Source organism: Artemia franciscana, chromosome 8, assembly GCF_032884065.1.
Source record: "Artemia franciscana chromosome 8, ASM3288406v1, whole genome shotgun sequence".
Lineage (NCBI taxonomy): Eukaryota > Metazoa > Arthropoda > Branchiopoda > Anostraca > Artemiidae > Artemia > Artemia franciscana.
In genome coordinates, this window is record NC_088870.1 from 22,303,133 (window position 1) to 22,329,975 (window position 26,843).

Sequence of the window (26,843 nt, forward strand, 5' to 3'; positions counted from 1 at the left end):
GTTGAACCTGTGGAAGCTCTGTAATACCATAGATTCACCACTCAAATGCTTGTAACCAAGTAACAATAGCGTTATTATTTTTTCTCTTTTCAGATTTTGGAACTAGATTTAAAGGTCTTTAAAAGCACCTTTTCCACTCCTGAATGTGATGTTTCTCAACAATGATAGCTATAATACTTCGGATTTAAAATATTTATTCTATTGATAAACTTGTCATATATCTTTGCTACCAGTATTTCGTTCCCATTCTTTCATACAAATTTCAAAATAATTATTTCACTGGAAAAAATAAGTTTTCTTATTTCATCGCACTGTTCATTTAATTAATGCCATTAATGTCTCTTAATAACTTATATCTCCCTCTGATATGATCTTACGGTCGAAAAATTCAAAAACAAAGAAAAAAATGAAGATAGAGATTCTGTCTTGTTGAATCCCCCAGAGAAATAATATTTTCGTAAATACCATGGTTGAGCAAATATCATTTTTTAGTTTCTAAGAGCCTGGAAGCAATCCAACTCAGTCAGTAAACGAGGAGGAGACAAAAGTAGGAAAAAAGTAATCTCTGTAAGAGACAAAACGAAATTTTAGCGCATGTTAATTGTATGAACCGGGGAATTTGGTCTTGAATTTACCCACAACCTTAAATGTATAGGAGGCAGGGCTGGAGGTGCAAAGTCCGGTTTCATGAAAGTATGTTGAGCCGTAAGTTTTATGGAGTTATATAACGGAAAAAATTGTATATATAAAAAAAAATATCAAGATAATATAAAGGAGGAACATTAAGTGTTCTAAAAATGAACTAGAGGAATCATTCTAACTAATATGATAAGATTACTTTTCGTTAACATCGGAAAGTAGTTCTCCTTTGCCAGTTTGAGTTCCTCTTCTACTAAACAAATACAAAGTCGACAAAGCTAATCAGTCATCCAATCAGAGCTTCTTACCCCCTCCCCCCCAAAAAATGTGTTAAAATTCGTCGCCTACAGTTATCATTCCAACTTTGTCGATATTAATTGATCAACCGGTACCATAATAATTTAGACTGCACCAGACACTCGGAATCCTGTTTTACCGCTCTCTCCGTTGAACATTTCGTATAAGTTCAGTTTCTGCTTAGAGTTCATATCAGCTCCTTAAGATGAGCCGTAGCTGCAAAAGTACCGTGAAAACAATACAACACATGGAATTTACTATTTCGTATTCCACCGGCTAACCGCTCTTTAGCTTACTTTTGTTTTTAATCTTAGTCCCACCCCTTGGTAACATTTTACTTGTCCTCTCCCCCTAGAAAATGTTTTTGTAACCCCACGCCTGTTACTCAATCTCTATTAAAGCACAGCAAAAGATATCGCTATAGGAAATTTAATTTTCATCAAGTCTTCTATTATTGGATTTGGGTAACGCCTAGTTTGTCAGCTTCGTGAGAATCATACAAAAAATACAAACCTACCACTCAATATTCTCTAAACGCTTTTGTTTATTTCAAAACTGTTGGAAAAAATTATTCAGTATCTCTTTAAAGCATCTGTATTGTTTCTCAGCACGTTATTACCAAGAGGGAAACCTTAAATCTTGTGGGGATTGAAAAATCAATATGAAACTATCAGCCCTGTTGCTCTCATATGCATTTCTAATGGCTCCCAGCCTATAGACTGGGAATAATTAGTATGTAAACACTTAATCTAAAGAAATAACTTTAAATTTTGCCAATGTCTGTTCTAGAAGACAAGGGAAGAATTTATAGAAATATTTATACCGGCCTTCATCCTCTAAATAATTTATTTTGTTGGGTCTATGATATGAAAAGTGTCTGAAGAAAGTGTCTAAGGAAAAGCAGGGCCATAACAAAAAATAATAAGAAGTAAAAATAAGTAAAACAGAGAAGAGATTGTTGAATCATCAGAAAAGCTGAAAGGTAATTATGCTAAAGCAAAGTAAATGCTAAAGCAGTAGTAGTACCGTATTCTGCTCTTGTAAACATGCTATCATCCGGGGGGGGGGTTAAAGAAGAGAGGAACCAAGTGGCAACCCATTTTTTGCGTAAAAATGCTCTAAAATGTGTAAAACAGGAAAACGAGCATAAATGATTTAGAATATATCATTTTCAAATCTGGGAGGGGGGATGGCTCAGCTCCATGGTTTACTTTCAAGAGGTGCAGATGCCTTTGTTCTTCTAGGCAGGGAATCTGGGGCAGTGCAATAACGATGCGTAAGTAAAGTAACCAATGTTAAGCTGAATCGTTATAATAGAGGTAAAGCGTATTCACATACAGGAGGATCTAATAGTTGGGATGCTTGTCACAAGGGCCCGTTGCCTCAATCCCTCAAACATAAGTTGAATCTTCTTTTATATGAAGTTCAGTTTTGGATTTGGTCCTCCAAAGGCAACGGTGAAGGGATTTTTGTCACCGAGTCTCCTTCCTAGAATAATCTGCAATGTACGAGAAAAATTCCATACACTTTTTATTAAGAATGGTAAAATTGTATAAACTTTAATGAGAATAGTTTGGGAATTGTTTATGTTATTAATATTTATGTTATTTACACAAATATTTGTTATGACATGTTATTTATCATAACAAGATTATCAGCAGTATGTTTTTTTTAATGTTTCTTTTTAGATAGGTTTTTTCACTTTGAGGACTCTAATACCGAAACAAAGGAATAGAGATTAAGCAATGCCAAAAAGGTTGTTAAATGGAAATGAATAGGGTAGAAAATGAGATATCTGTGCTTTTTCTTGAGAGATATTCAATGTTTTTGTTATTTTTAATATGCGTTTCTGACTCACAGGCTTTTTAATAAATTAGCATATGGTTTTGAATTGAGCCAATTTCAAACTGCTTTAAATAAAGTATTTGTAATTCTTAATTTAAAAAAAAACACAAGTTTCGCATACATCCTAAGCTATGAAAAAAAAAATGAGATTTACAATTGATGACTCGCACCAATATTGTTCATGTGTAAGGGTGGTTTTATATTCCCGTTGCATAGTGTAACCATTCCGGTAGAATGTCTTTGATTGGTGAGTTAGGAATAGTTCACAAATAAAAAAAAAATTATATTCTTATCGTAGGCCTACTTAATGTGGATCAGTGTTATAGTCCTACTTAGTCAATGTGAACCTTTGTCAGGGTGGTTGCACACATATAGATAAGTTGCCCAGACCTCTGTGAATAATCAAAGCTGTTTGATGGCCTGGATGACAGATAGGTCTGTTCAGAAAAGACTTTTAGTTTTATCTCTACGTGTAAGCAATCTTAATGTAAAGATAAGAAAAGGTCATTCGGAATGATTGACTTGTCAATTTCCTGAGACCAACCAATGTAGTGGATTCATTAGCACGTTTCCCATTCAGAGTAAGCCTACACTAACAATAAGGTTCAGTTTATGTTAATTTCTGAATAGCTTGCATCCAAAAAGCGTTCGCAATAAAAATTTTAATCAACGGAGGACTTAACTAAATGAATAGAAAATATTTTTAATCTGTTTGCTCTTTCTCTATAAGAATCATATTTTGGCCATATTTTGACCATTTTACCATTTACAGGTTGGATATGAATATTTTCTTGGAAATTATGGTTGGCCACCATGTTCAAATTGCATTGTTTCAGTATTATGATGAAGGCTAGAATCTAATCATTGCCAGCTATCTAGTCCCAGAAATATCACGAATTTAATAAATATGCCATTTTAAAATGCTTCTTCTCAAAGTGTCCGAAAGTGTAAAAAAAGAGCTAGTACAAGAAATAGAATGTGAAAATCTGGGCCTTTTATGGGAAGCCGAGGCCCAGAAAAAACGGAAGGGTCCCTGAGAAAACTAAGAAAATCCTGTATTTTACGTTTAAAATACTTTAAATAGCGCTAAAAGTCTGTCTAAAACCCACATTTTGAAATTATTTTGACAAGATAAGATTTAATTTTGATCGGACATAGGGTTCGTAACCCTCTATAAAAAAAAATAATTTTAGAATTAGATGATTTTTAGCACGATTAAAAATACACATTAGACATATACGTAGCTTAAAGCAAAAGCACTAAAATTGAAGATTCTCTGAAGTATTTCGTTAGCCAAGATATTTTTGAATTTCCAAACAAAAGTTCAAGAAATAATATCATCTCATACCATTATAAATTGTGTCAACCGTAAAATCAACCTAAATTCTTCTTCTTTTTTAGTGTTCGTATATATGTTAATTTTTCACACCAAACTACAAAGTGTTGTGTTCAGTAAGTAAGTACCCCTATTAAAAAAATGGGATATTATCCATTCCGTCCATATATATATATATATATATATATATATATATATATATTATATATATATATATATATATATATATATATATATATATATATATATATATATATATATATATATATATATATATATATATATATATATATATATATATATATATATATATATATATATATATATATATATATATATATATATATATATATATATAAAGCAAATGGGAAACGACAGATTGGGAAAGGTGATCTCATCCAGTTGTTTTAGGTTTCGTTGAAAAATATAAAAGATATGAAGTATATCCCGAACAGATAAGGGGTTTTTCTTAGATGGTAAAGAGAAGACCGCATTATTTTGTCAACTACTGGAGTAGACAATGTTTTGCCTTGAAAACAAGAATCATTTGTATAAAAGAGACAAAAAACATTTTAAAGCTATTGTTGAAATCATTACGAGAGCTGTAGCATAAGACTCATTTAATTATGCTTGGACTCGCAGCAAAACCAGGCGTTTTCTGCCTCACCTGGCCTTTTTAGTTCAAATGTTTCGTAGGAATTTGTTTAACAATAAACTCTCCAGACTCATGGTGGCTGAGTTTAAAGACTCATACCAATGGTCCAAACCATGAAAGACTCATCTCTATCATAAATCAACCCTTGTGATAAAGAGGCTGGACTTTTACCTCCAGCGGTAAAAAAATGAATCCTAGATTAAAAACTTTTGATCTGGTAGACAAGTTTACTAAAAATTGAGAACAGATGTGTATTAGACAAGCAGACACTACATTTATCAACTATTAACGTATCTGTTCAAGCGGGGGGGGGAGTTGTTTCTGTCCTGCTTTCTAGGGTGATAGTGGCATAAATTTTGAGATGACTAGAGATGGCGTTGTGTGGATGAAGGATGACAGAATACCAAAGATTGTCCTGTTCGGCCAACCATTTAGGGCCAGACAGAAGAAATGAATTGGGGAGAGGTTTTAAAGAAGAATTTAATGGAAATTGAAACATCTTTGAACGGTGTAAAGAGGGAGGCTTTGATCAGATTGGAGTTGAGGAGAAGGTTGCGTAACAGTAGTAGTAAGAGTAGTAATTTTACAAAAGGGATCGAAGTGTCCAACTTTTAAGTACAATCAAATCTCTTTGCAATGTTACAGTGAATCTTTCACATCACTTTGCATTTGAGTATAAAAAGATTATTTAAGTATTCTACATTTATTTGTATTTTTATACATTAAACACACGCACCCCCCCCCCCCAACTTCTTACCCATCCAATATTTTCAGAATTGGAACTATAAAATAAATTTAAACATTGGAAAATAAGAACAATTTCACACTGAGACCCTCGGGTGTCAGGCCTGCCCCTGCCCCGTCTCGACGGTCCCGCTTCTGCTCTCATGAAAGGAAAAGGAAAGATAAGTTATCAGGTTTATACAAACTATCTCTGGGTAGAAAGCACAAATATTCTTCTCTGATAATTATTTTTGAAGATAGGCCAAATTAGTTTAAAGCTGCATTTTTTAAGTTCAGTCTTTGAGATGATAAACTTTTCGATCTGTTTGTTAAGGCCCTGTACCAAGAAGACATTAGTTTTACTGTTACTTTGATATCCGCTGTTCTTTTTCAGTAGATTACCGGAAACTGATTTGAGAAGGAACTTTGGTGCTTTGGCATGGAATTAATGGAAGCTCAAATCCTACTAGCATGAAATAAACAATTAAGTTGTGAAACGAGGCAAATTCTTGCTTATTTGTTTTATTGATTTTTAAATAGCTAAAGCTATGTTGTCATGAACAACACCGCTAGTTTTAAAAAATCTACTTAATAATACCAATGACAAAATTAGACAAAATAATACCTTAGACAAAATTAGTTCTTTTATCTTTACGTCAATGCAAAGCTAATTAAAAAAGAGAAAATTAAATACTTCCAACTGATATTTTTGTAATTCACTTTACTGAATTACGTTAGATGGCGACGATTATTTTTTCTTCGAGAAAACTTTTTTTTATGCTCTTTGATTGTCACAATTTATGCTTCTTTTTTTAGTTATCTATTAACGATGTTGATGTGGCAATGGTAGCTGCGGCACTATCTGGTGTCAATATTGAAAACTGTAATCATCCTTGCGCATCCAATCCTTGTGGAGATAGAGGAAAATGCAAGCCACAAGAAGAAGAGTTCTTATGTGACTGCCATCTTAGCTGGGGAGGATCACAATGTCAGTATAAACTGCATGAAGATTCATTCCGAGTACCAATGTTTGTTGGACGAAGTTATCTACATTATACGATCAAGGATATAACTGAAAGGTTAGTTCCTACATAGTTTTTGTCGTTTTTGTGCGAAATAATAAAATTAAAGCTTAAGCCAAAAAATATTGCAATAGTAAGTAAATAGCTAATTATTAAATAACTGCCAAGACTCAAGAATATTCAAAAACTGAAGGTATTTCACTTGTTTTTTTAGTCAATCTTAAAGTTTTTCAAAAGGATTTGTAAAATTTGTTAGTTTTTACGTAAATACAAATTTGTGTAGTTAAACTTCATTTTTTGTCAAAAAAGTCCTCGAAAATGGGAATGACAAAAGATTGGATGAAAGCCTCTGTCGTTTCAAAATACCATGGTACCTATCTAAAAAATAATGAAGTATAGATTTCGTTGTATGTATATGTATCTATATAATTATTAATCCTGAAAGCGTATTAATATTGTGTATCTATTAAAGTTAAAACAGAGAAAATATTCAAAATTTATTTTTTTAAAGTTTTTAATATTAATTTCTGTTCATTTTTTTGTTAACATAATCTTTTTCATTGGTGAATAGAAAATATTTTTAATTTGTTTGCTCTTTCTCTATAAGAATCATATTTTGGCCATATTTTGACTTACAGGTTACAGGTTGGATAAATGTTTATCAACAATTTACAATAATATACGCCTTTTCAAAAATCTGGACACATATTATCTTTTGATAATATGTGTCCAGATTTAAATTTTCCCTGAAAAACTAAACTTGATAATCTTATTCTGTTCCTAAGACATTGTTTCTACGATATTTTGAAAGCCTGGATGCCCTTACACACTTTTGGTTTAGTTCAATAATCAGAACGGAAGCAGTAATCTTAGTATTCGTGACAGTATCAATTTACTACTACTAGCAGTAATAATAGTACGTATATAGTGCATTTTTACTAGTTCAACATACCCCTGAACTTACCCTGAAAGTTTCAACTTAACGCTCTTGACCGTTCTTGAGAAACTGCTGATACGTTCTTGAGAAACTGCTGATACGGCTTTTTTAAAGCCTGCTTGCTCCTAGCGTGTTACAACTTAATTCAGCATACCCCTTAACATTTCCTGAAAGTGTCTTCTTAATATCTTTAGCCTTAGTAGTAGCATTAATAGTGGCTTCAGAAGGGTTAGTAGTAGTATTATGCATATAGTACCTTTTGGCTGGCTCAACATGCACTGAAAGTTTCAACTTAATACTCCAAACTTTTCATGGGATATAGCTGATGCGCCCTTTTGAAAACCTGCATACACAGAATGTGTTTTGATTTAGTTCAACATTCCCTTAAACGTTTCCTGAGAGTTTCACCTTCCTAACCTTAGTCTCAGTAGTAGAAGTCGTAATAATAGTAGTGATAGTAGCAGAGGTAGCAACATCCCACTCAACTTGTCCTAAAAATTTCAACTGAATGCTTTAAGGTGGACATCGTTATTGGACCTTTCAACTTGAGTAAACTAAACGCCTATCTAAAATTTTGATTTGATGTATTTGGGAGATAAATGGGTGTAAGAGACGGCTGGTTTTCCTCCAATCAGTTTTGACTCTTAAAAAGGACACAAGAAGTTTCAATTTCCTATCGAATGAGCTTCTTCCAAAGTTACTACGACAGTTTCTTCTATACTTAGTGCCTGGGCGAAGAAAACCAACAAATAAATGAATAATACACTGTTTCGACTTCGCTCTTTACTTAGGCAGTGCTAATGTTGCGACATACGGCTCTGTTGAAGTACTGAATTTCCCAAAACCGAGCATTGACATGCCAAATTGGATTTTCGAGTCCTTGTGTAAATCTGTGCTTACACTTCGTGATGACTCTTGCCTCACCTAGGCTAAAATGGAATTGTTCTTTTTATTTCTTCGTCTTCTTTCGAAGGAAGCGATTGAGCAATTTTCCTAAAAGCTACTCAATCTCTAACAAAATGGGAATTATCTACTCGGAAGTGACAGGAAATGGAGATGCTGAGCTAAACATAATCGAGAACTTCATGGGATAAAAAAGATTGATACAACAATCGAAGAAACTTGGATTTTAAGCATACTTCTACATGATCACATTCTTTATTTGCTATAGTAAAATAAAACTGAAACAAAAAATAGACATCTAGAATAATGAGATGAAGTGAATAATAAAAAGGTCTGAAGTATGAATGTGGAGCGTAGGGAGCAAGCATAGATATATTTTTAAGACTTCTAAAAAATGAATTTCTGTACCGTTCGTTAATCTTCCATTTTTCGAACTATAATAGTTTTTTTTCTAAAGCAATCTTTACTTCCCAAAAGGTATTTAGTTACGGTCTTTTAGTTTGTACAGAAAATCAAGATACTTCACTATTTTTGCGGTTTTATCTTATGTGTATGTCGTTGAAGTCGGAAAAATAGAAATTTAATTTTGTAACCTTCCCAAAACCTATATTTATTGTGGTATATTCTCAAATTTTAAAAACAGTATGAATGTTTAAAGAGACGTTAACAACGTCGGAAAAAATTAATAACCTACTTTTTGTCGTAGCAGAGATGGTATTATACTTCGATTCGTCTGATGTCATTATACCACGGAGACCCTGCTAAACTGTTGTTCTCAAGTTTTCAGTTTCCATTTAAAATAAAATAAAGGGTCTGAATTAAAGCCCCATCTTTGTTACAGTAGTATCTCTTTGGGCATTCACCATCAGTTGTTCTACTTTATTTGTTTTTATTTTGTCCTCGCAAATTTTGAGATGATAAGCTCCACTTTTGTAGGAGCTAATTTCTGTTTATTGTCGGTGTGAATTTCTTACTCGTTGCGATTTCTGTTCGTTTATGCTTGGCCTCTAGGTAAATTTATGTCTCTTTCAGCAAAAATCTAGCTTTAATGAGTAAATGTTTGGTTTTTTCCGTTCTGATATCAGCTCTTTAGAAAGTTTCTGTCTTATTGCTAATTGTAACTTGAAGCTGTAGACTATTTTTCACAATAAGTGAAATAACATATTACTGAAAAAAAGTGCAAATTATTAGTTTTTCAAGATGAACCCCTCTCTAGTCTGAAAAAAGTACTATAAAGTGCGAATTTCCTGCATGTGGTAACACTAGTCGTAAACTAAAGCTATCCAAGTTTTGTTTTTCTTTCCCATGTTATTCTGTCCAAATCTTAAATTTTGTATTCCGATTTTTTAGTCTGTCCTTATAGTTTTTGTTCACTTTTTTTATGGTATTTATTTCTCTTTTCTAAACACTTTTCGTTTTTTCATGTTTACTGGGAATATTTTAACTCATTTTTAGATTCTTTGTTTATTCAGGCAACCCCGTCAGAGGTGCACCCCAGAGAAGTTGGCCGGCTAAAGAGCCAAAAATCCTTCCTCCCCCATGAATATTTCGCCTATGTTTTGTATACACGAAACATTACTAATATCAATGAAATGTTATAACATTAATAAAATACACTAGGAATAGGGTATTTCGTTTTTTGGCAAATGAAGGTTAAAAACTGCAAATTTTATTTATTTTATTTTATTCAACACGAGAGAAAGCCATAGGCTTGTTCAGTAATTTGCAATGTAAAATATGTTTTTGCGTACGTTATTTGCTTTACCTTTTTCATTCGTTGGAGCTATCAAAGGATTAATCAGAAAAGTACATGCCATTCATGACAATTCAAGATAATACAACCCCTGTCTTGCATAAGTAGTATTTGGATAAGCGTTGCTCTTTAATTACAGAATTCGAGGAAGTCAGCTTTCATTAAGCTTGAGTTTTCGAACAGAATCTCCTAATGGACTTATTTTGTGGGCAGGAAGAAAACATTCAATGTACTTAAGCGATTTTTTCTCATTGACAATTGAGAAATCGAAAATTCATTTTCGATTTAGCCTGGGTCGAGACGAGGCAGATATCAGTGATGTTTTGACAGATGTTAGTGATGGAAGGTGGCACCATGTACAAATCCTAAGGTATGAGCTATTACTTAACCTAGCACTGTTCGTGTATCAAAATTGTGAGGTAAAAAATCCACTCTCTATTTTATTGGCCCTGCTAAATTCATTTAGTTTAACCCGTACTTAAGTTGATTAACTCAATGTATGTTATTGGGCCTATAGTAAAAGAGTGCGACTTTATTCAATTTCGCTAAAAATAAAAATAACAATTTACCACAAAATAAAGTTTTGAAAATTGTATAAATCATTCTAAGATCACTTTTCTACGGTCGACATTTCGCTTTTTTTAGATTAATTTTTACTATCTCAGTCTAATTGACTTTTTCTTATTTCATATTTAAAATATATCGAGTTTCATTTGTACTGAATGATTTATAGCTGTGTTGAGTAATTGTTGCTAAGATTCCTCCTTTGATGGAAGTACTATAATAATAAAAGAATAGTACAGTTCTATCTCCTATTCAACATTCTTTCCAAATATAACAGTCGTTACAATCGGATTTGTTCCACCCCCCCCCCCAAAAAAAAGGGGCCAGATACAGCTCAAAATGATACACTTATCCATCGTCATTCATTGCTGCAAGAAATATTTTCTCCGTGAGACGGGTAACTTTTCTATTACTCGCTCTGTAGAATCACATCACACGTCATTTTGAAAGATGAGAGTAACAGGAAAGATATGTCAGTTGAAAAAAAAAATCAAAAAAGTGGATTAGAAGGAGTCATGGAAATCTGGTTAATAGAAACTATCTGCATACTATAAAGTAAGAATTTAGCTATTATAGTGTTTCCTTTAGACTTATTGTGTATAGCCTAGGGCAAAATCTGCCCCCACTGAATGGGGAGGGCGGAGTGCGTAATAGTATTTGACCGTTATATTTGGACAGATTTGTGGGATGGGGAGAATAACGACAATATTCCTTTGTAATTACATTGTTTTTTCACAGGAAGAATTTTGGCTGATAGGGAAAATAGTTGATAGGGAAAACAGAGTTTTGACATTTTCGATGCTTAGATGGCACGACCATGCGGAGCTGTATTGGCCTCAGGGAGCTTGGTGCTTTGATGAGTTGTCAGTAGTAGTAGTAGTAGTAGTATTATCAGCAGTAGCAATAATAGAAATATACAAAATTTAGAAGTGTGTTATGTGGACATGTTTTTGTTCAACCCAAGGGAGACAATTTAAGTCCGTTAATGGCAGATTTAAATCGAAGCCAAATCGGCTTTACTGTGACAAAACTTAGTATCCATGCAAGAATACTGTTTTAAGTTAAGGATGAACCAGCAAATCAAAAACATTCATGTTCAAAAAATTCCTGTATCAGTCCTTTTTTATGAAATTTCAAAATGGAGACTGTTCAGTCATCAATCAAGCATTCTATTCATACAAAGATTTAAAAAAAAGAAAAAACTACTAATGGCTGCTTGGCCCCAGAAGCTTACCTTTTTGTTTCAAAGTCATACTTTTTTCGGTCATTACTGCGAAATTAATAAATGATTAGATATAATTGAAATAACGGTAGTAAAGAAATTAAATAATGATATATTTCAATAATGAAGAGAATTTGAATAATGCTAATAATAAGTTAGGTTCACTCTGAAGTTTTCTTGCAAAACTTAGCCGAAAATTTGCACCGCTCATCAATAAAAATTGTCATTTTCTCAGTTCAAACTTTTTGGCAACTACGTCATAACTAAAGGAAGAAAAAAAAAGAAAAGAAAAAAAAATCCAAATCCACGAATTTTCTGCAAGAAAGGAAATCTAAGTAACTGCTCATTAGTCATAATAATATACATATATATACTTTATTCTATCTTTGATTTCTAATTCTGTTTGAATAACAAGGTTATTGTTGTCGTGATTCCTCGAGAAGGAATCACGAGAAGGAATCTTCGCAGGTCATGGTTACTTAGTCCAATAATGAGTGGATATATGTAGAAATAAGAATTTCAACAATAAGAATATTTTTTTTTGGGGGGGGGTCCACGACAACCTCGTCTATTGAGTCACATTCACCTGTATTAAGTTGGAAGAATGATAAATCATACAAAATCTCTCTCGTGGTTTTCTTTCCAAGCGAAACATTTCATGAGCACAATTTTTTTTTCTTTCAGATAAGTTAATTCAACCTTACTTATATACTTATATACGGGTTTATTAAAATACACATGTAGCTGTAGCTATTGACTTTTTGGCGGAGAGCCTGCCGTGGTCTTACTTTGTGGTTTTATAAATGAGCATGGATGAAAACGATAAAATACAGAAAGATTAGTTATCTGTACAAAAAGCCTTAATAAACACTAAAACTTTAATATAAATTTTAATACAAAGTTAAGGGCTTTTATCTCTAGATACATTAAAAAGTAAAAAAATGTATTTTTTTCTGCTTACCCTGAAAGTTGGATTTTTCAATATTAAAAACTAAAGTTTGGGGTGGTCATAATGCATTTTGTAATTATTCAAGAACATATTTTCATGTCATGGCCGTCCATGTTTTTAATTTTTGTCTTAGCTAAGTTCAACTTTTCCAGGTACTAGGAATTTTTTATATATTGAATGCAACTGGAGGTGAAAAGGCTGTCTTTTTTAAATATTTTGACCGTGAATACAATACGCAGGTTCCCATCTCTCTTTCTTTTTATTTACCAGCTCTCTCTCTCTCTCTCTCTCTTTCTTTCTCTCTCTCTCACTTTTGCATTAAACCTCTTTTTATTGTTTAGGAAAAAGACGCAATGGTATTATTTGTAATTACTGTCTATTTATCCGCTTATTTCGTCTTAAAGTTTGCTTCACATTGGTTATTTATTCTTGATCTACCTCAAATAATTTTGACCAAAAACAAATCAACTTACATATTTAGCATACGTCTCAACGCAATGCAACCTTGAGCCCGGAGAAACAATTAAAATAACTATAAATGTATTCACCGAACACAAGGTAAATTCTGGATTGTTTAGATATATCTTTGTTTCAGGACAAACCAGCAAGGATGGCTTATTGTTGATGATGGCCCAACAAATACTGGATATTCTGAAGGAAAACTCAAGAGACTAGATGTGAATACAGGATTGTATCTAGGTACTCTTCCTTGTGGATATACTTAGAATTACGACCCCATAAACTTCCAGAATTAGAACCTCATAAGTTCTTATTTCTGTCCCAAATTTACCAATTTTTAAACATGATCTTAAAAAAAGGTAAAAGATATTATATTGCATACCATCACAGGGGGGGGGGATGATTCGAAAAATAGGCTATATCAACTTTAATTCACGTTTTTTACGGGGTAAATAAAATCAAAGGGTCCAATTTACCGTTATTATACTTCAAATTACTTTTTCAGTGAAAAAAATTTAGCTCGAGTTACCAGGGAACTGATGTGCTGATGCATTTCCTTCTTCCTGTTCCTTCATTTCCTTCATTTTCATCCTTTCCTTCTTTTTATTCTTTTTTCGTTCAAAAACTTGTTTCTTCCTGAAATGAAGAAGCAAGAAGTTGGCAAAAATATAAACAAAACCAATCCCGCCCACTTTCTTATTAGCAGAAAGACAGGTGTGATAAACTTATGGTTAGCATCCTATTACCTGATCAATGACAAGACACCTTGGACCACATGTTTTTACATGCACGATCTTAATAATAAATACTTTTTATCAACAACTTAAACCAACCCAATTATTTTCCAAGTAGGAATCTCCGAAGATCGATTGCAACAATAAGATCTAGCCAAAATCCAGACGAATAACATGTCTTCAAACCCATCTGTGATGTCCTGGAAGGATTCAAACGCATTATATAAGTTCAAAATCGCATGAAGCAAAATTGACGAAGCTCTAATAATTCGTCCTATGGTCGTGTATTTAAGAGAAGAGGCAAAAGATTTAACTAAACTTTTGTCCTCCTGTCAGCCCCAGGTTTGAAAAAGAAAGCGCAAAGAATTTAATTTTCTGGCTGGATGACCTGGGTTTGAATTAGGAAAATAAGTGGGAAATTATTCATTATGTGCTAATGAATATTTAAACCTAGGCTTGATTCGAAAAATTAAACCAGACTTGTGCATTATAATCCAGGCATAAACTAAATAAGAATTTCTACATGATCGGCAAAATTTCCCGCATCTTAGTTGTAAACGCAGAGCATTGGTTTTATTACTACTGAGTTTCATATGCAGTTAAAATAGACAAGGAGTCTCAAAATAACCATATAAACCACCTTTATTTAGTCTAACTAGCAGATACAAGGGTTTACGTAAAATTTATTTGTGGCGAAGAGAGGTTAACTTTATAACGCCAACAGCGGGTTCTTTATGGTGGAAATTATGAATGGAATGACAGAAAATATTTGACTCGACCTTCCTTCTAATTAACATGCCTGAACGGAGCCATGGATATTTTATAAATACATTCTAAGACCACCCTGGCTATACATGAGGTATGAAACAAAGAAGAAAAATAATAAATGAAAAATAAATCAAATAGCCGAAAACACGAGGGGAGGCTGGTGTTAGCCAGTGGAACAGTATGAAACGAAAATAAGCAGATATTTTGACAAGGGACACCGTCAAGTCATCCTCAGTTCCAAGAAATAATAAAAACGCAAAAAAAACAACGACAACACAATCCAACCTTTTGAAGTAAACTAAGCAAGAGACAAATGTGTTTTTGCTCCTCGCGTGGTTTACTTCAAAAGGTAAGACTTTTTTTCTTAGCACTTAGCACTTAGAACGACCTGGTGGAGGCCCTTGTCGAAATTTTCGCTCGTTTTCGCTTCTTATTTTATCACACACTACCCTCGTTTTTCTCAGCTATTTGATTTGATTTTTTATTTATTATTTTTTTCTTCTTTGTTTCACAAGATGGGTTTTATTTACAAGCAAAAATCAATTAAAGCTAAAAAGATAGCAATAAACATTTTGGAAAATGCTTGCTCCCCTTCGGCCTATTCGCTAAAAAAAAAAAAAAAAAAAAAAAAAAAAAAAAAAAAAAAAAAAAGTGTACGACTGTTTTCTTCTTCTTTTTCTATTTCAATGAAGGAGGCTCTCATTCTAAAAGAGGACTCCCTAGTTTGCAAAGGAACAGTCGTAAGAGTTTTTTTTCACGGAAGATGGTGGGTAAAATCTCAATTTCGCAGTGGCTTGGGCTTCCAGACCTCCAAAATAACAGCCCACTTCATAAATGACAGCCATCAGGAATGAGCTTGAAGGGATTTTGTCTGTTCAGACAATTGTTTAATCTTAGATTCCATTGAAAAATACTAAGGTTTATTAACTGTAGACATAAATACAAGTCAGAAGGCTATACCAGACAAATCAAAACTAAAGGAGCAAAACTAAAATCAATGCAAAATAAACAAATGAGAGACGCGCAAATATAGCCTAAACGAGCAAAGCAATTACAACACTGATTATAAAGAAGGCTTGTGGTGTCCATTTCCCATTAATCTTTCACCGAGCTTCTTGGCAATTTCCTGCACAATCGCCTTAGGATCGGGGGTGTTTGTAACGGTTACTAATCACTGAGTTATGTAGAAATTTGCAAAATCAGTAGATGTGAGAGTGCTGCGTCTGTTTGTTTCATCTGAGAGAAGAGTCCCAAACGGCAAAAGTGCCAACACATAATGTGTTACCACTTCCGAAAACAATTGGGTTCGATTCTGTCAGCTCTAAGAAATCCCCGAAGATGCAAGCATACTGTAAACTTTTTCAGTTTTATATCATTGTCACTGAGTTTTGATTCGGAGCAGTATCCCTCCCGTTCCGATTAAAAGTAATAAAACGAGTTTTGACCTGATTAAAAGAGAGGCCATCTTTTTTCATTTGATTTTTTTTTTAACCGCTGCAAACTGCTTTTCAAGCGAGAAAAAAAACGAATTAAGTTTAACTCACAAATCCAGGCTAAGATACAGAAAACTAGGTTTAACCACTTACTGATTTTCAACTACACTTTAAGGAGACAGCACTCTAGCTCTGCCTCCTTAAAACCTATGTGCCTTCAATATATTTTTTTAACGGTTGAAAAAAACCGGGATAATATTAGAGGAAATAGCCATCTAACTCAGCAGACTCACCTTAATCTTCACTTTAAATTTTTGATATCAGCTACGAAAACTACGTGGACTTGCGAACCAAACACGAGACTAGTTGTTGGGCATACAACACACTCGGTCTATCTCATCCATAACTAATTACTCAAGCATTTTACGTAGAGCCAATGCAACAGTGGTCGGCTTACATGAAATAACATTGAGATTCATCCTCATGATTCATAATATCAAATATCATGATTCATAATATCAAAGCAAAATGAGTCATGCAGTAGATTGCATGAAGTAATCAGTTGGTAGAATAAAGTTAGGGAATCAAATAACATTGGATTCCCATTCACTAAATACAAATCATATATATTATCATCTCCCTTTGAGCATTTTCTTTTGGCTTTGTTTATGGCGTCACTGACACTGCGAACAGACACAAAAAATCTCGTACTCTGCGTAGATTCAAAAAGTCTTTGTTAGTTCCATCATAAAGAATTGATCAGGCGGAGGGCTTGGCACAATACCTGTGTTGAAATACTTTTACAAAACTGTAACGTACATTCCAAGTTGCAGCTCTTAAATCCCTTTTATCAACTTAATCATCGATGTGGGACTGATCAGCCAACGTTTTCCTTTGGTTGCTGATAGCCTTGGCGTTTAGCCTATTAGGGGCACTGTAACACTGATTTTGGGCTTTTAATCCTTTTTTTTCAATTACATGATGATTTTGTTACTTGAAGGTCCCTGAGCAATCAGTTTCTCTGGTGTGTTAGAGTTATCAAAGCGAGTTTGGCTATTCAAGGAAGATCTATCCTTCCACAATTTTGGGGTACACTTAGGATATCTCTGATGAAGATTTAAGAATGAGAAAAAATGCCTGAGCCCAACACTACAGTACACAACGATTGCAACAGTCAGGAATGCACCATACTATGCAACCACTGTCCCCATAGTTTAAAAGAATTTTGAACGATCCCAAATATTACATGGATATAAAAATATTGATTATTTTATTCCTAACTAAAAGTTCCACACATCATTAAACTGTGATTCGAGGTGGCCTTTTATGGATGCGTCAGGAACAAAATTAGACCTACGTTGCCTGGGCAACGTGAAGTGTTGCGGCAACCTTTGTCCGGCTTTGCCGATTAAAGTGTTGCGAGAGCAACACTTTGGTTTTGTTTCTTCGCTATCGGTTAAATGCTGAAGTTGTCAAAACTATCAAAGCTTTCAAAACGGCATATTCAAAGAAGAACACAATCAGTAATCACATGATCAAATTCTTCAGCGTTGAAAAAACAACAGCAAAAGAATATCGGAAAAAGGGACTAAATTGAGTTTGCAGCCAGTTGAACTTTATCCTTTTCAATCGTAGACATCGTGACGGATGGAAACTTGGAACATTATCTTATATAATCTAGTTGGTATTATAAAGCTATCCGTAACTTTTCAGGATCAAATACCATAGATGTGCACCAATTTGCACAAATTTGTAGCCCCTCATGAACCTCCTCTAGCAACCCATTCTTGCTTACAAGTCCCTCTTCCGTGAGAGACAAAGAATAACACAATCAGTAATCAGATGATCAAAGGCTATTCCTCAGGGTTGAAAAAAAAAAAAATATTGGAAGAAGGGACTAAATTGACTTTGCAGCCAGTTGAACTTTATCCTTTGCACACCATAGGCTCTGGCTCGAGGACAAGCAAAAACCATCCTTTTTGGCCCCAGGCAAGAGTCGTACGGAGCTTTCCAAAATATAATGTCATATTCATCAATCCGGCCCGAGGTCCACACTAACAGCCGATTATTACTTACTAGGCCCCTAAATGTCACTTTGCAGCCGGTTGAACTTTATCCTTTTCAATCGTAGACATCGTGACGGATGGAAACTTGGAACATTATCTTATGTAATCTAGTTGGTATTATAAAGCTATCTGTAACTTTCCAGGATCAAAATACCATCAGGGACCCATAAATTTCCTGTAATGACTCGCCATCCAATAATAAGCGATCCTATTTCAAAAATTTGTAGCCCCTCGTGAGCCTCCTCTAGCAACCGATTCTTACTTACAAGTCCCTCTCCCGGGATATACATCCAAGTTCACCGGAAACAAATAATGGGTACACCAACTAGCAAAAGTTCCAAACCCCTTGTCGCTGAAGTCATTGTAGCCTAACAGCCGATTATTACTTACAACTCCCCTACATGTCTTACAATCGGGAACCAAGTTGTTCTTACCATCAATTACACCAGAAACAGATAATAGGTACACCAATCAGCAAAAGTTGCAAACCCCTCATTGCCAAAGATGATTATAAGCTAATAATCGACTGTTGCTTGGAAGTCCCCTACATATTTCACAATTGGTATCGGCCTATTTTTGGTTCAAGTGTGTACCTTACCACTGAAGTTGTCAACCCATTGAAACTTTCAAACTGGTGTATGTCATGAAGGAATTTTTGTAACAAAAAATGCATGACATATACTTTGATCAGCTCATCAAGGTCTATCGATTGTCATTGAAAAAAAAATTCTATCTGTCTTAGTTCAAAAGTTGACTTTTTTGCCGGAGGCCAACTTTCTAACACCACCACTTAGCAGGGAGCAAAGGATAAGCTCTAATTTCTTTAGCAATGAGAGAACTTTTAAAGTTTAAGAGGTATATCTGATACCATTTCTCTATTGCAATCCCAAGTAGAAAAAAAAGAATGGTAAAGTCAGCTGAAATCACGAACAGAAATGGCTAGAAACAATAGATGGCAGTACTTTCGGACCCGTGGGAAAATCGCACTTTTTTGTTTCTGTAAATTTTTCTATTTATCACTCAAAGAAGATATATTGGCTGTGGGGCTGGGGAACTACCGCATATATTTAACACTTATAGATTTTAGTCCACCTTCAATTTGAAACTGGTGCCTGCCTGCTTGCCTGCTAGAACGGAGCTTTCCACTCGAAAGCAGAAACATGGTTTGATGAAACGAAAGCTTGGCTGCACAACTTCAGATACTCCTCTCTGACATAGGCTATATAACTCCACTTCACTTCGCACACCATAGGCTCTGGCTCGAGGACAAGCAAAAACCATCCTTTTTGGCCCCAGGCAAGGGTTCTGCAGAGCTTTCCAAAATGTAATGTCATATTCATCAATCCGGCCTGAGGTCCAGACTTTCCGTAAAAACCGCACAGGCTAGACTCTTCCCAGTTTCCAGGAATAACCTGAGATCGGCGGCATAGGAAAAAAAACAAAAACAAAAAAAAACGGGACAAAACCAAAGTGTTGCTCTCGCAACACAATTAACATCATAATACTACGATTCCTGTACATAAGTCATTACAGTAAGCAGCTACCTCAGGTCAACACTTCATCATGAGTGCTAAGCTATTTTAGTTTTACTGCTCTATTTACCTCAAAGGGTACCACTCTTCTAGGAAGAAGGCTTTATAATTGCATAGTCTCTTAATTTGGTTTCACCTCCTTGTTATAGCATATTATAAACAATATGCCGTTTAAATAATCCTTACGCCTTATGAAGAACATATTTCTTTATCAGACTAATGATTGTGTAGGATAAATGCTTTTGGTGGGCGGTTTCTGAATTATGTATAGAAAAAAACACTTTTGTTCTGCATATGTAATTTAGTGTGTAGTAATTTAGGGAGTGATTTGCTGCGATATAGCCAGTGGAAAACTGTGTAGTTTTAATTAGCTCAGTCTCATTAACTAAGAAACTATGTGAGGAGGAAGCTGTGACGAAGAGTGATGTCAGTTCAAGAAAATTAGGGGCCTGGGGATAAAATGTGTTTTCAGGATCTTTTGGGGGGAAGGGTTTTGCTTTTTTTCAATTTTTCAATGAATGTAATGAAAAAAGTGTTTTTCAACTAAAATACTGAAGAAAGGAGTTCTTAAAAATCTAGTAGGAGGGGACAAAATATACACAATCCCAATCCCCAAATTAACGCCACCATCAGCCATTTGAATGTAATTCTAACATGAATAACACTTTATTGCTAAAGCAGTAGATGGTAGTACCGAAGGGTTCTACATGAAAATGTCCTAACCTGTTCTGTTTTCAGGCGGTCACAGTGACATTTACCATGCAACCAGTGGTAGACTTCACCATGGTTTTATTGGGTGTATAAAGGACTTAACAATTTCGAACGATTATCCTGTCAATATTACTTTACAAGCATCTACAGGAGTCAACATCGAGCAGTGCAGTTAGATATACACGGATGGAAATTGAAATCAAACTAGATAGTTCTCTGCAGTTCCCAACGACGAATTAGCTCTATTTCAATATGATCCAGCCCCAATCTAGTAGTAAACACAAACACTAGTATTCTGAGAAATTACCCTAAAATTAGAAACAAGTACCAGTATTGACTACTAGGTTGGCATTAAGGTCCTATTGAGTACAACTAATTGAAATAGCTGCTATGTGAATACAAATGTTGTGTCAGTATGTATTTATGAATTTAAAGTGATTTTGCTTTTCCGTAATAGGCTACATGGACATTGTCAGATCATAAGGAAGTTAGAACAAGAATGTTTTATCTTAGATGTCTGCTTGGCGTTCTGATTTTCATATTATTTTTTAATCGTATCAAATTGTTTGAGTCTAAAATCGGAAGAAGCACAAAGGGCTTGTTATTGTCAAAATACAAGAAATATGCTTACTGGGATGATTGAAAATGTGTCATCAGGAGATTTTACAACATCCTTCGAGTTAGAGTTACTTTTAAGCTGGCAAAAAGAAAAACGAACCAGTTTTGTAGAAAAAAGAAATAGCTAACTTTGAAAACGTAAGAACTACTATGTATGGTAAATATTTGTTCAAATTGTTCTTCTCTTCTTATTCTGATTTCTTTTTCGGATTAGGGGATAAAAAAGACAAATGTAACCTTTAACAAGTGCAAAAAATGAAATAAGTAATTGTAATGTGAATAGTCAATATAAATAAGACTAGAACAGTTGAAAAAGAAATACGATGTGCGCTAAATCCTTCAGACTCATGATTCGTATTTTTCCACAAGTCGAACGCCCCAGTCTCGTTTCAGAATAATTCTTTTAAATATATGTTGTAAAATAAAGTGGAGAGGGGTCAGTTTTTTTTTAAATAAAACTAACAGAATAAGACAATCCATTCTCAAATATCTCTTAAATTTGTTTCAATATGCCTCTATGTTTAAGGGAGCCTCTGATCTGAATCCATTTTGAGTTTAGTATGCATTGCAGTATGATGGTTTTTGAACTGGAAAACGGCTTCCGTTGAAGTTATTGGCTCCATATCCATTTCCTTCTTAATTACACTATAAGATATTGAAAAGCCCCTGATTTGTAGTTTTACGCAAGATCTTAATGGTTTTGGAGTAAGTCTTAAATCAAAGTTTCTAGGCATATAAGATATTGAAGTGGTTAATTACCTTAAACCGCTGTAGATCTGTATTTTCAGGGACCTTGAAATGTAAGGGATGGTGAAAAACCCCAAATTCTTCCACTATAGCCAGCTTAAAGTCAGCTATATCATTTAGTCTGCCAAGATCTTCCTAAGCCCATTTAGATCTACTTTATGCAGACTAAATTTTGAGTTAAAACAGTTTTTGAAAACAAATTAATTTGGTTAATATTACTTATAAGGAAATTTAAGCTCTAGCTATGCAGAAATATAGATTAATAATCAATGCTACCCAATGCTCTTGTAAAATTTTCACCTTTTTATTGAAGTCGCCAGACGCTGCTGTTTTTGTATTGTTTTCCCTGTCCTTCTACGTTAAGTCCGCAAGAGATTCGAGTTTTATCGGTTTCCCATACACATATAGACAAATTTGCAATAAATATCTGAATGATTTACCGTAATTTGCTTCAGATATCATTTACCAGCTGACGATTAATCCCAAGGATTTGCTTTATGAACTGACAAGATAAGTACAGTAATTGTGAATAAACTATGTAGTTTGTGTTTTTTTTTTAGCAATCTATATGTTTGTATATATGAGGTATCACCATATCTGGAGTTTTCACTGCCGTATGAAGTTTTATTTGATTTTCTAGGACTTGTGTTTCAGTTGGAAATTTGTAGCAGGCATTATGTTTTAATTAAAAGATTAAATAATAATCTTTTTATTATTTAAAAAATATCTTCATTTTGAGTTTAACAGACTCAACTGTTTAAGGCAGAGCCATCATTTTCAAACTCTAGTAATGTAAGAGGACTGTATGTGTGAAATTTTACCGAAATTGTCCAAGATTCAACCAAGTTTTACTTTAGCAGAATTTAACAAGCTTCTTTGTAGTCATTTTTGGGGAAGGTATTATTGGAAACCTTGAGTTTTGACTACTGGCGGCAATATACTTCAGAAAATTTGAATGATCGGTTTTCATTAATCAAAAGTTGTGTTGGTACTTATGTCTTATACCCACCACCTTGGTGTGAGTAGAGCCGGTTTTTTTATGTATTTTAGTGTGTACTCGGTGATAATCAGCTTAGCGTCTGAGACATAAACTACATTGTAGGTATATTTTAATTAAATATTTTTTATGTAGAGTTGGTATTTGGGTTAGGTTATAAACTATTTAAATACCATTTAATATAATGCGTTCTGGAAAACCTAATTTCCATAATTCTCTGATGTAGTTTTTATAATTCGTCAATGAAGTATGATGGTTTCATAATATTTAGGTATATTTTATTAAGATTAAACTAACTTCACTTCTTGATTGTGGCGGCTATAAGACATAAGTACAATAGTATATTATTTCAAATATTCTGTTCAGTTAAATATTCTTTTCAAATAGTGTTCGGTGCGGGTTTCTACACTTGTACGAGGAAAAAAGGACAATGTTTTTCCAGGGCCTTTCCAAAAAGCTGATGTTTTTGTGTTTAACAAATAGACACGATCAAAGTAAAAAAAAAATGTTGAAATCTAATAATGTTGAAATCTAAAAATGTTGGCAATTTCATGTATACAGCACATTTCTTGAGCAAGCGTATTCAACAAGAACTTGCAGAACAAGCCGCGACCATTCATTAAGTCTGTTTATGTGGATAACTGTCTTAGATGTAGGATAAATGATTCTTTTGTTTTAATTTGGTTTGAAGAATGAAGAAATAGGACTTCAAAAGAAAACTTTTGAAACACAAATCTGATGTACAGTAGGCTAAAAAAACAGCATTTCTTCTTTATTTGAATTTATTAATTGAAAAAAAAAACAGATTTCTGTTTTTGAGAAGTACTTCAAAGATCGGAGAAGACATTTTTTGACAAAACATTTTCTTTTTTTATCGATTTGACCAACATTGCTAGGTATAAAAATCAGAAAGAAAGGAAGAAATGATCGCTTTTTATCCTGTTTTGTATTAAGTTTCGTGGATCAAAAATCTTTTTCCTAAACAACAAAAATCAATCAAACTAAATTTGTTGCCTCGACACCCGGCTTGGGCATGAATCTAAAGTCGGGGCAGCAACTTGGTAATTTTGGTAACCATAAGATTAAAAGTTATCTAAGGTATGTCAATTCCTAACCTCAGTCTTCAGAAATAGAATTACGTAATATAAATAACATTATAGTTCATCCGCGGCCCCAACGGGATCATTACTAGCAAGAACCCTTTCGTTGCGAAAACATTAGTCAATAATATAGATCGAAGAAAACAGGGAACAACTATTTGCTTATTAATACTCCCTCCTACCCCTCCCCTCTAACAGTCATAAACGTGCTACTAAGTATCCATGATCATTCTAAACAAGAAAAATGTGAATTTTGCCCCTCCCCTCAAAACTTAATTCAACGATGGTCTAACTGAAATTCAGCTTATGATATTCTCTAGGGTACTGGAATTAACAAGCTCCTATTCCAGCTTTAGATGCCTTTTGGCCCCAAAATTTGAAAATTGCTACCAGATTTTGCACCGACCTGGGTACCAAAGATTCGATTATAGTGAAAATCAACAAAAACAGTCTTATTTTTATTTTTCTAATGCTTTATTTAAGTTGTGTGCCTTTAGAAACTTCCTTTTATAGCCTACTGCACACGTAAATAAATTTCTTAAGCGGGCCTGTCCAAAAATAAATTTCTAAAGTTAATACCAACTAGCCATTAAATCTGTTTATGTGGATGAAGTTCTACAAGATTGAGCAAATAAAATGCTAGGTTATTCTACAACATAGATTTTAATTTGAAGCGTGAAAAAGGATTTCGAAATATGATATTTATAACTTAAGAACTTAAGATACGCCCTAGTTTCTTGATATTGTAACCTCAATCCCAAAAGATCATATATAATATGAGGGTACAGCGGAAAAGAATAATATACGGTATGAAGAGAAAAAGGTACACTTTATAACAAATTAAAATAAAATTGTCATCTAGCACTCTTATCAGTGGAAATTCTAATAATAGCTAATTAAATTTCGCTATTATTAAATGAAACGCTAGAGGTTTGTTTTTATATATCAAGCAATAGGCACCTTATTACAATAAATCGTTGATCATAATTTTAACCCCACCAAGGATCAAGTAAGCATATCTTATTCAGCAAGGAAGATTGAAATAAGTAATGATATTTTACTTACATTTATTTCTTATTTAACCAAAAATAGCTTATTGTAAAAATCCGAAACAAGTTCTTGATGTCACTGTTGCCAGTTCAAGGTCCAAAAACTGATTATCCAGTTTCTGAAGATGTTTAGACACAATGTAAAAAAAAAAAACTGAAAAATAGATTGTACTACGTATTAGAATAGTACTCTCAATACTTTCCGTAAGACCTATTGCGTAAATTCTGAGATCTTTTTTCCATATTTCTCTCTTTAAAATCTTTTCAATCAGCGAGCTATTTTTACTTAACAAAATTACGCAGAACTACACTTAAAACTGCCATGGAATCGCTATTTTTTATATATATAATATTAAGGAACAGACTCATATGCATCTTACTGCATTGAAATTTTTACCTTGACCTTAATTTTACTAATGATCAACTAGTTTGATCTTGATCAGATGTATTTAGTAGTTCTAAACTGCCGTTTTCTGTTTTTCTGACTAGTTTCTTGTTTTGGTTCTTAATTAGTCCCTTCAGGCAACGTACATAGAGATTCATCTGTTGTTAAAATTGTGTTTCATATTTGCCATGCTTCCGCTTTTCCGTCTCGTGCATATCCTGCTGGAACAGAAGAGGAAGGATCAACTCATGTCTAGTGGTCAGTTCATGAAAATGTTGGGGGTAGGCCCAACATATTTTTCAAAATCTGGGGATGGGGCAATTTTGAGTTTTTCAAATTCCCTGTATAAATGCAAGAAAGTCTACTTTTCACTGAAGATACCAAAAAGAAGTATTTTCCAAATTATACGGAGGCAAACGCTTCCCCCTATCCCCGATTGGCGCCACTGCTCACGTGTCCTATCCACAGCCTACTAATGAGAAAAAGCAAGCATGAGCTAAATTACAAATCGCTATCGTGAAACAAAATGAACCTAAAACTTGAAAGGAAAAAGAAGAAACTTTAATTTGGACGCTGTGGCAGAGGAAAAGCTGAACAAGAAAATTAAAATTTGTTTTCTACAAACGTACATGTCAGTCCTTATAATATATAATTTGGCTAATTGGCTATCAATTATAACGTATTAAGGCTGAAGCTACAATCTGTAAAGAAGTCGTTCTTTGTTTAAAAATTACATCAGCTTAGTGAGTGTATTTAACACCAAGTTGGTAACACTTATGCATGTGTGTATTTTAAATAAAATGTTCTGTTATACATATCGAGTACAACTATCGATATAGCGATAGTGTTGTTTGTCACAAAAGTGACCCTTATAGCACGTGCCTAGTTCACTTATATTTACATATACGCCTATCTTTATGTGTGTGTCAACAAAACAGTATACTGTATATGCTTTAAACAAATAAACTGCAATTTCCACGTAATTTATCATTTACGACTCTGTTTCAATGGATGTGTTGAGAAACTTGTATAATTATTGTACACATTAGTTATTAATCTCGTCAAGAACGATGGTTAATAAAAACCTTTGATCCACTATTATAACCAAAGAAAGATAACGAATTTGGGTCTCTGAGTTTTAATTATAAAAAAGTCGATTTTTATCAAAAAAGCGAATTAGCAACAAACCCGGAATTTGTAAGTTTATGAATAAACTTCACCTTAGCAAAACCCTAATTACACATCTAGGACCAGGTACCAGCCATATCTACGCATTTCCCAAAAAAGAGCCATGTAGAAAAGACTAACGTATAAGAGGCTGTATGCGTAGGTTTCTGCCATTTTGAATGAAATTAGTTGAAATAAAAACTCTTGTAAGAATTAATGATAAGTCGGCTTC

General features: G+C 33.8%; 1 protein-coding gene across 1 annotated transcript in view; it reads left to right on the plus strand.

Moving 5' to 3' along the window:
• LOC136030143 (pikachurin-like) overlaps nt 1–26,427 on the plus strand; it is a 108,315-nt gene extending 81,888 nt beyond the window's left edge. Inside the window, exons 10-13 of the mRNA XM_065708842.1 lie at nt 6,312–6,574; nt 10,250–10,480; nt 13,441–13,544; nt 20,576–26,427. Coding sequence (XP_065564914.1) covers nt 6,312–6,574; nt 10,250–10,480; nt 13,441–13,544; nt 20,576–20,724 — 747 coding nt within the window. The 3' untranslated portion in view covers nt 20,725–26,427. The remainder of the gene's footprint in view (nt 1–6,311; nt 6,575–10,249; nt 10,481–13,440; nt 13,545–20,575) is intronic.
• Nucleotides 26,428–26,843: the final 416 nt, after the last annotated feature.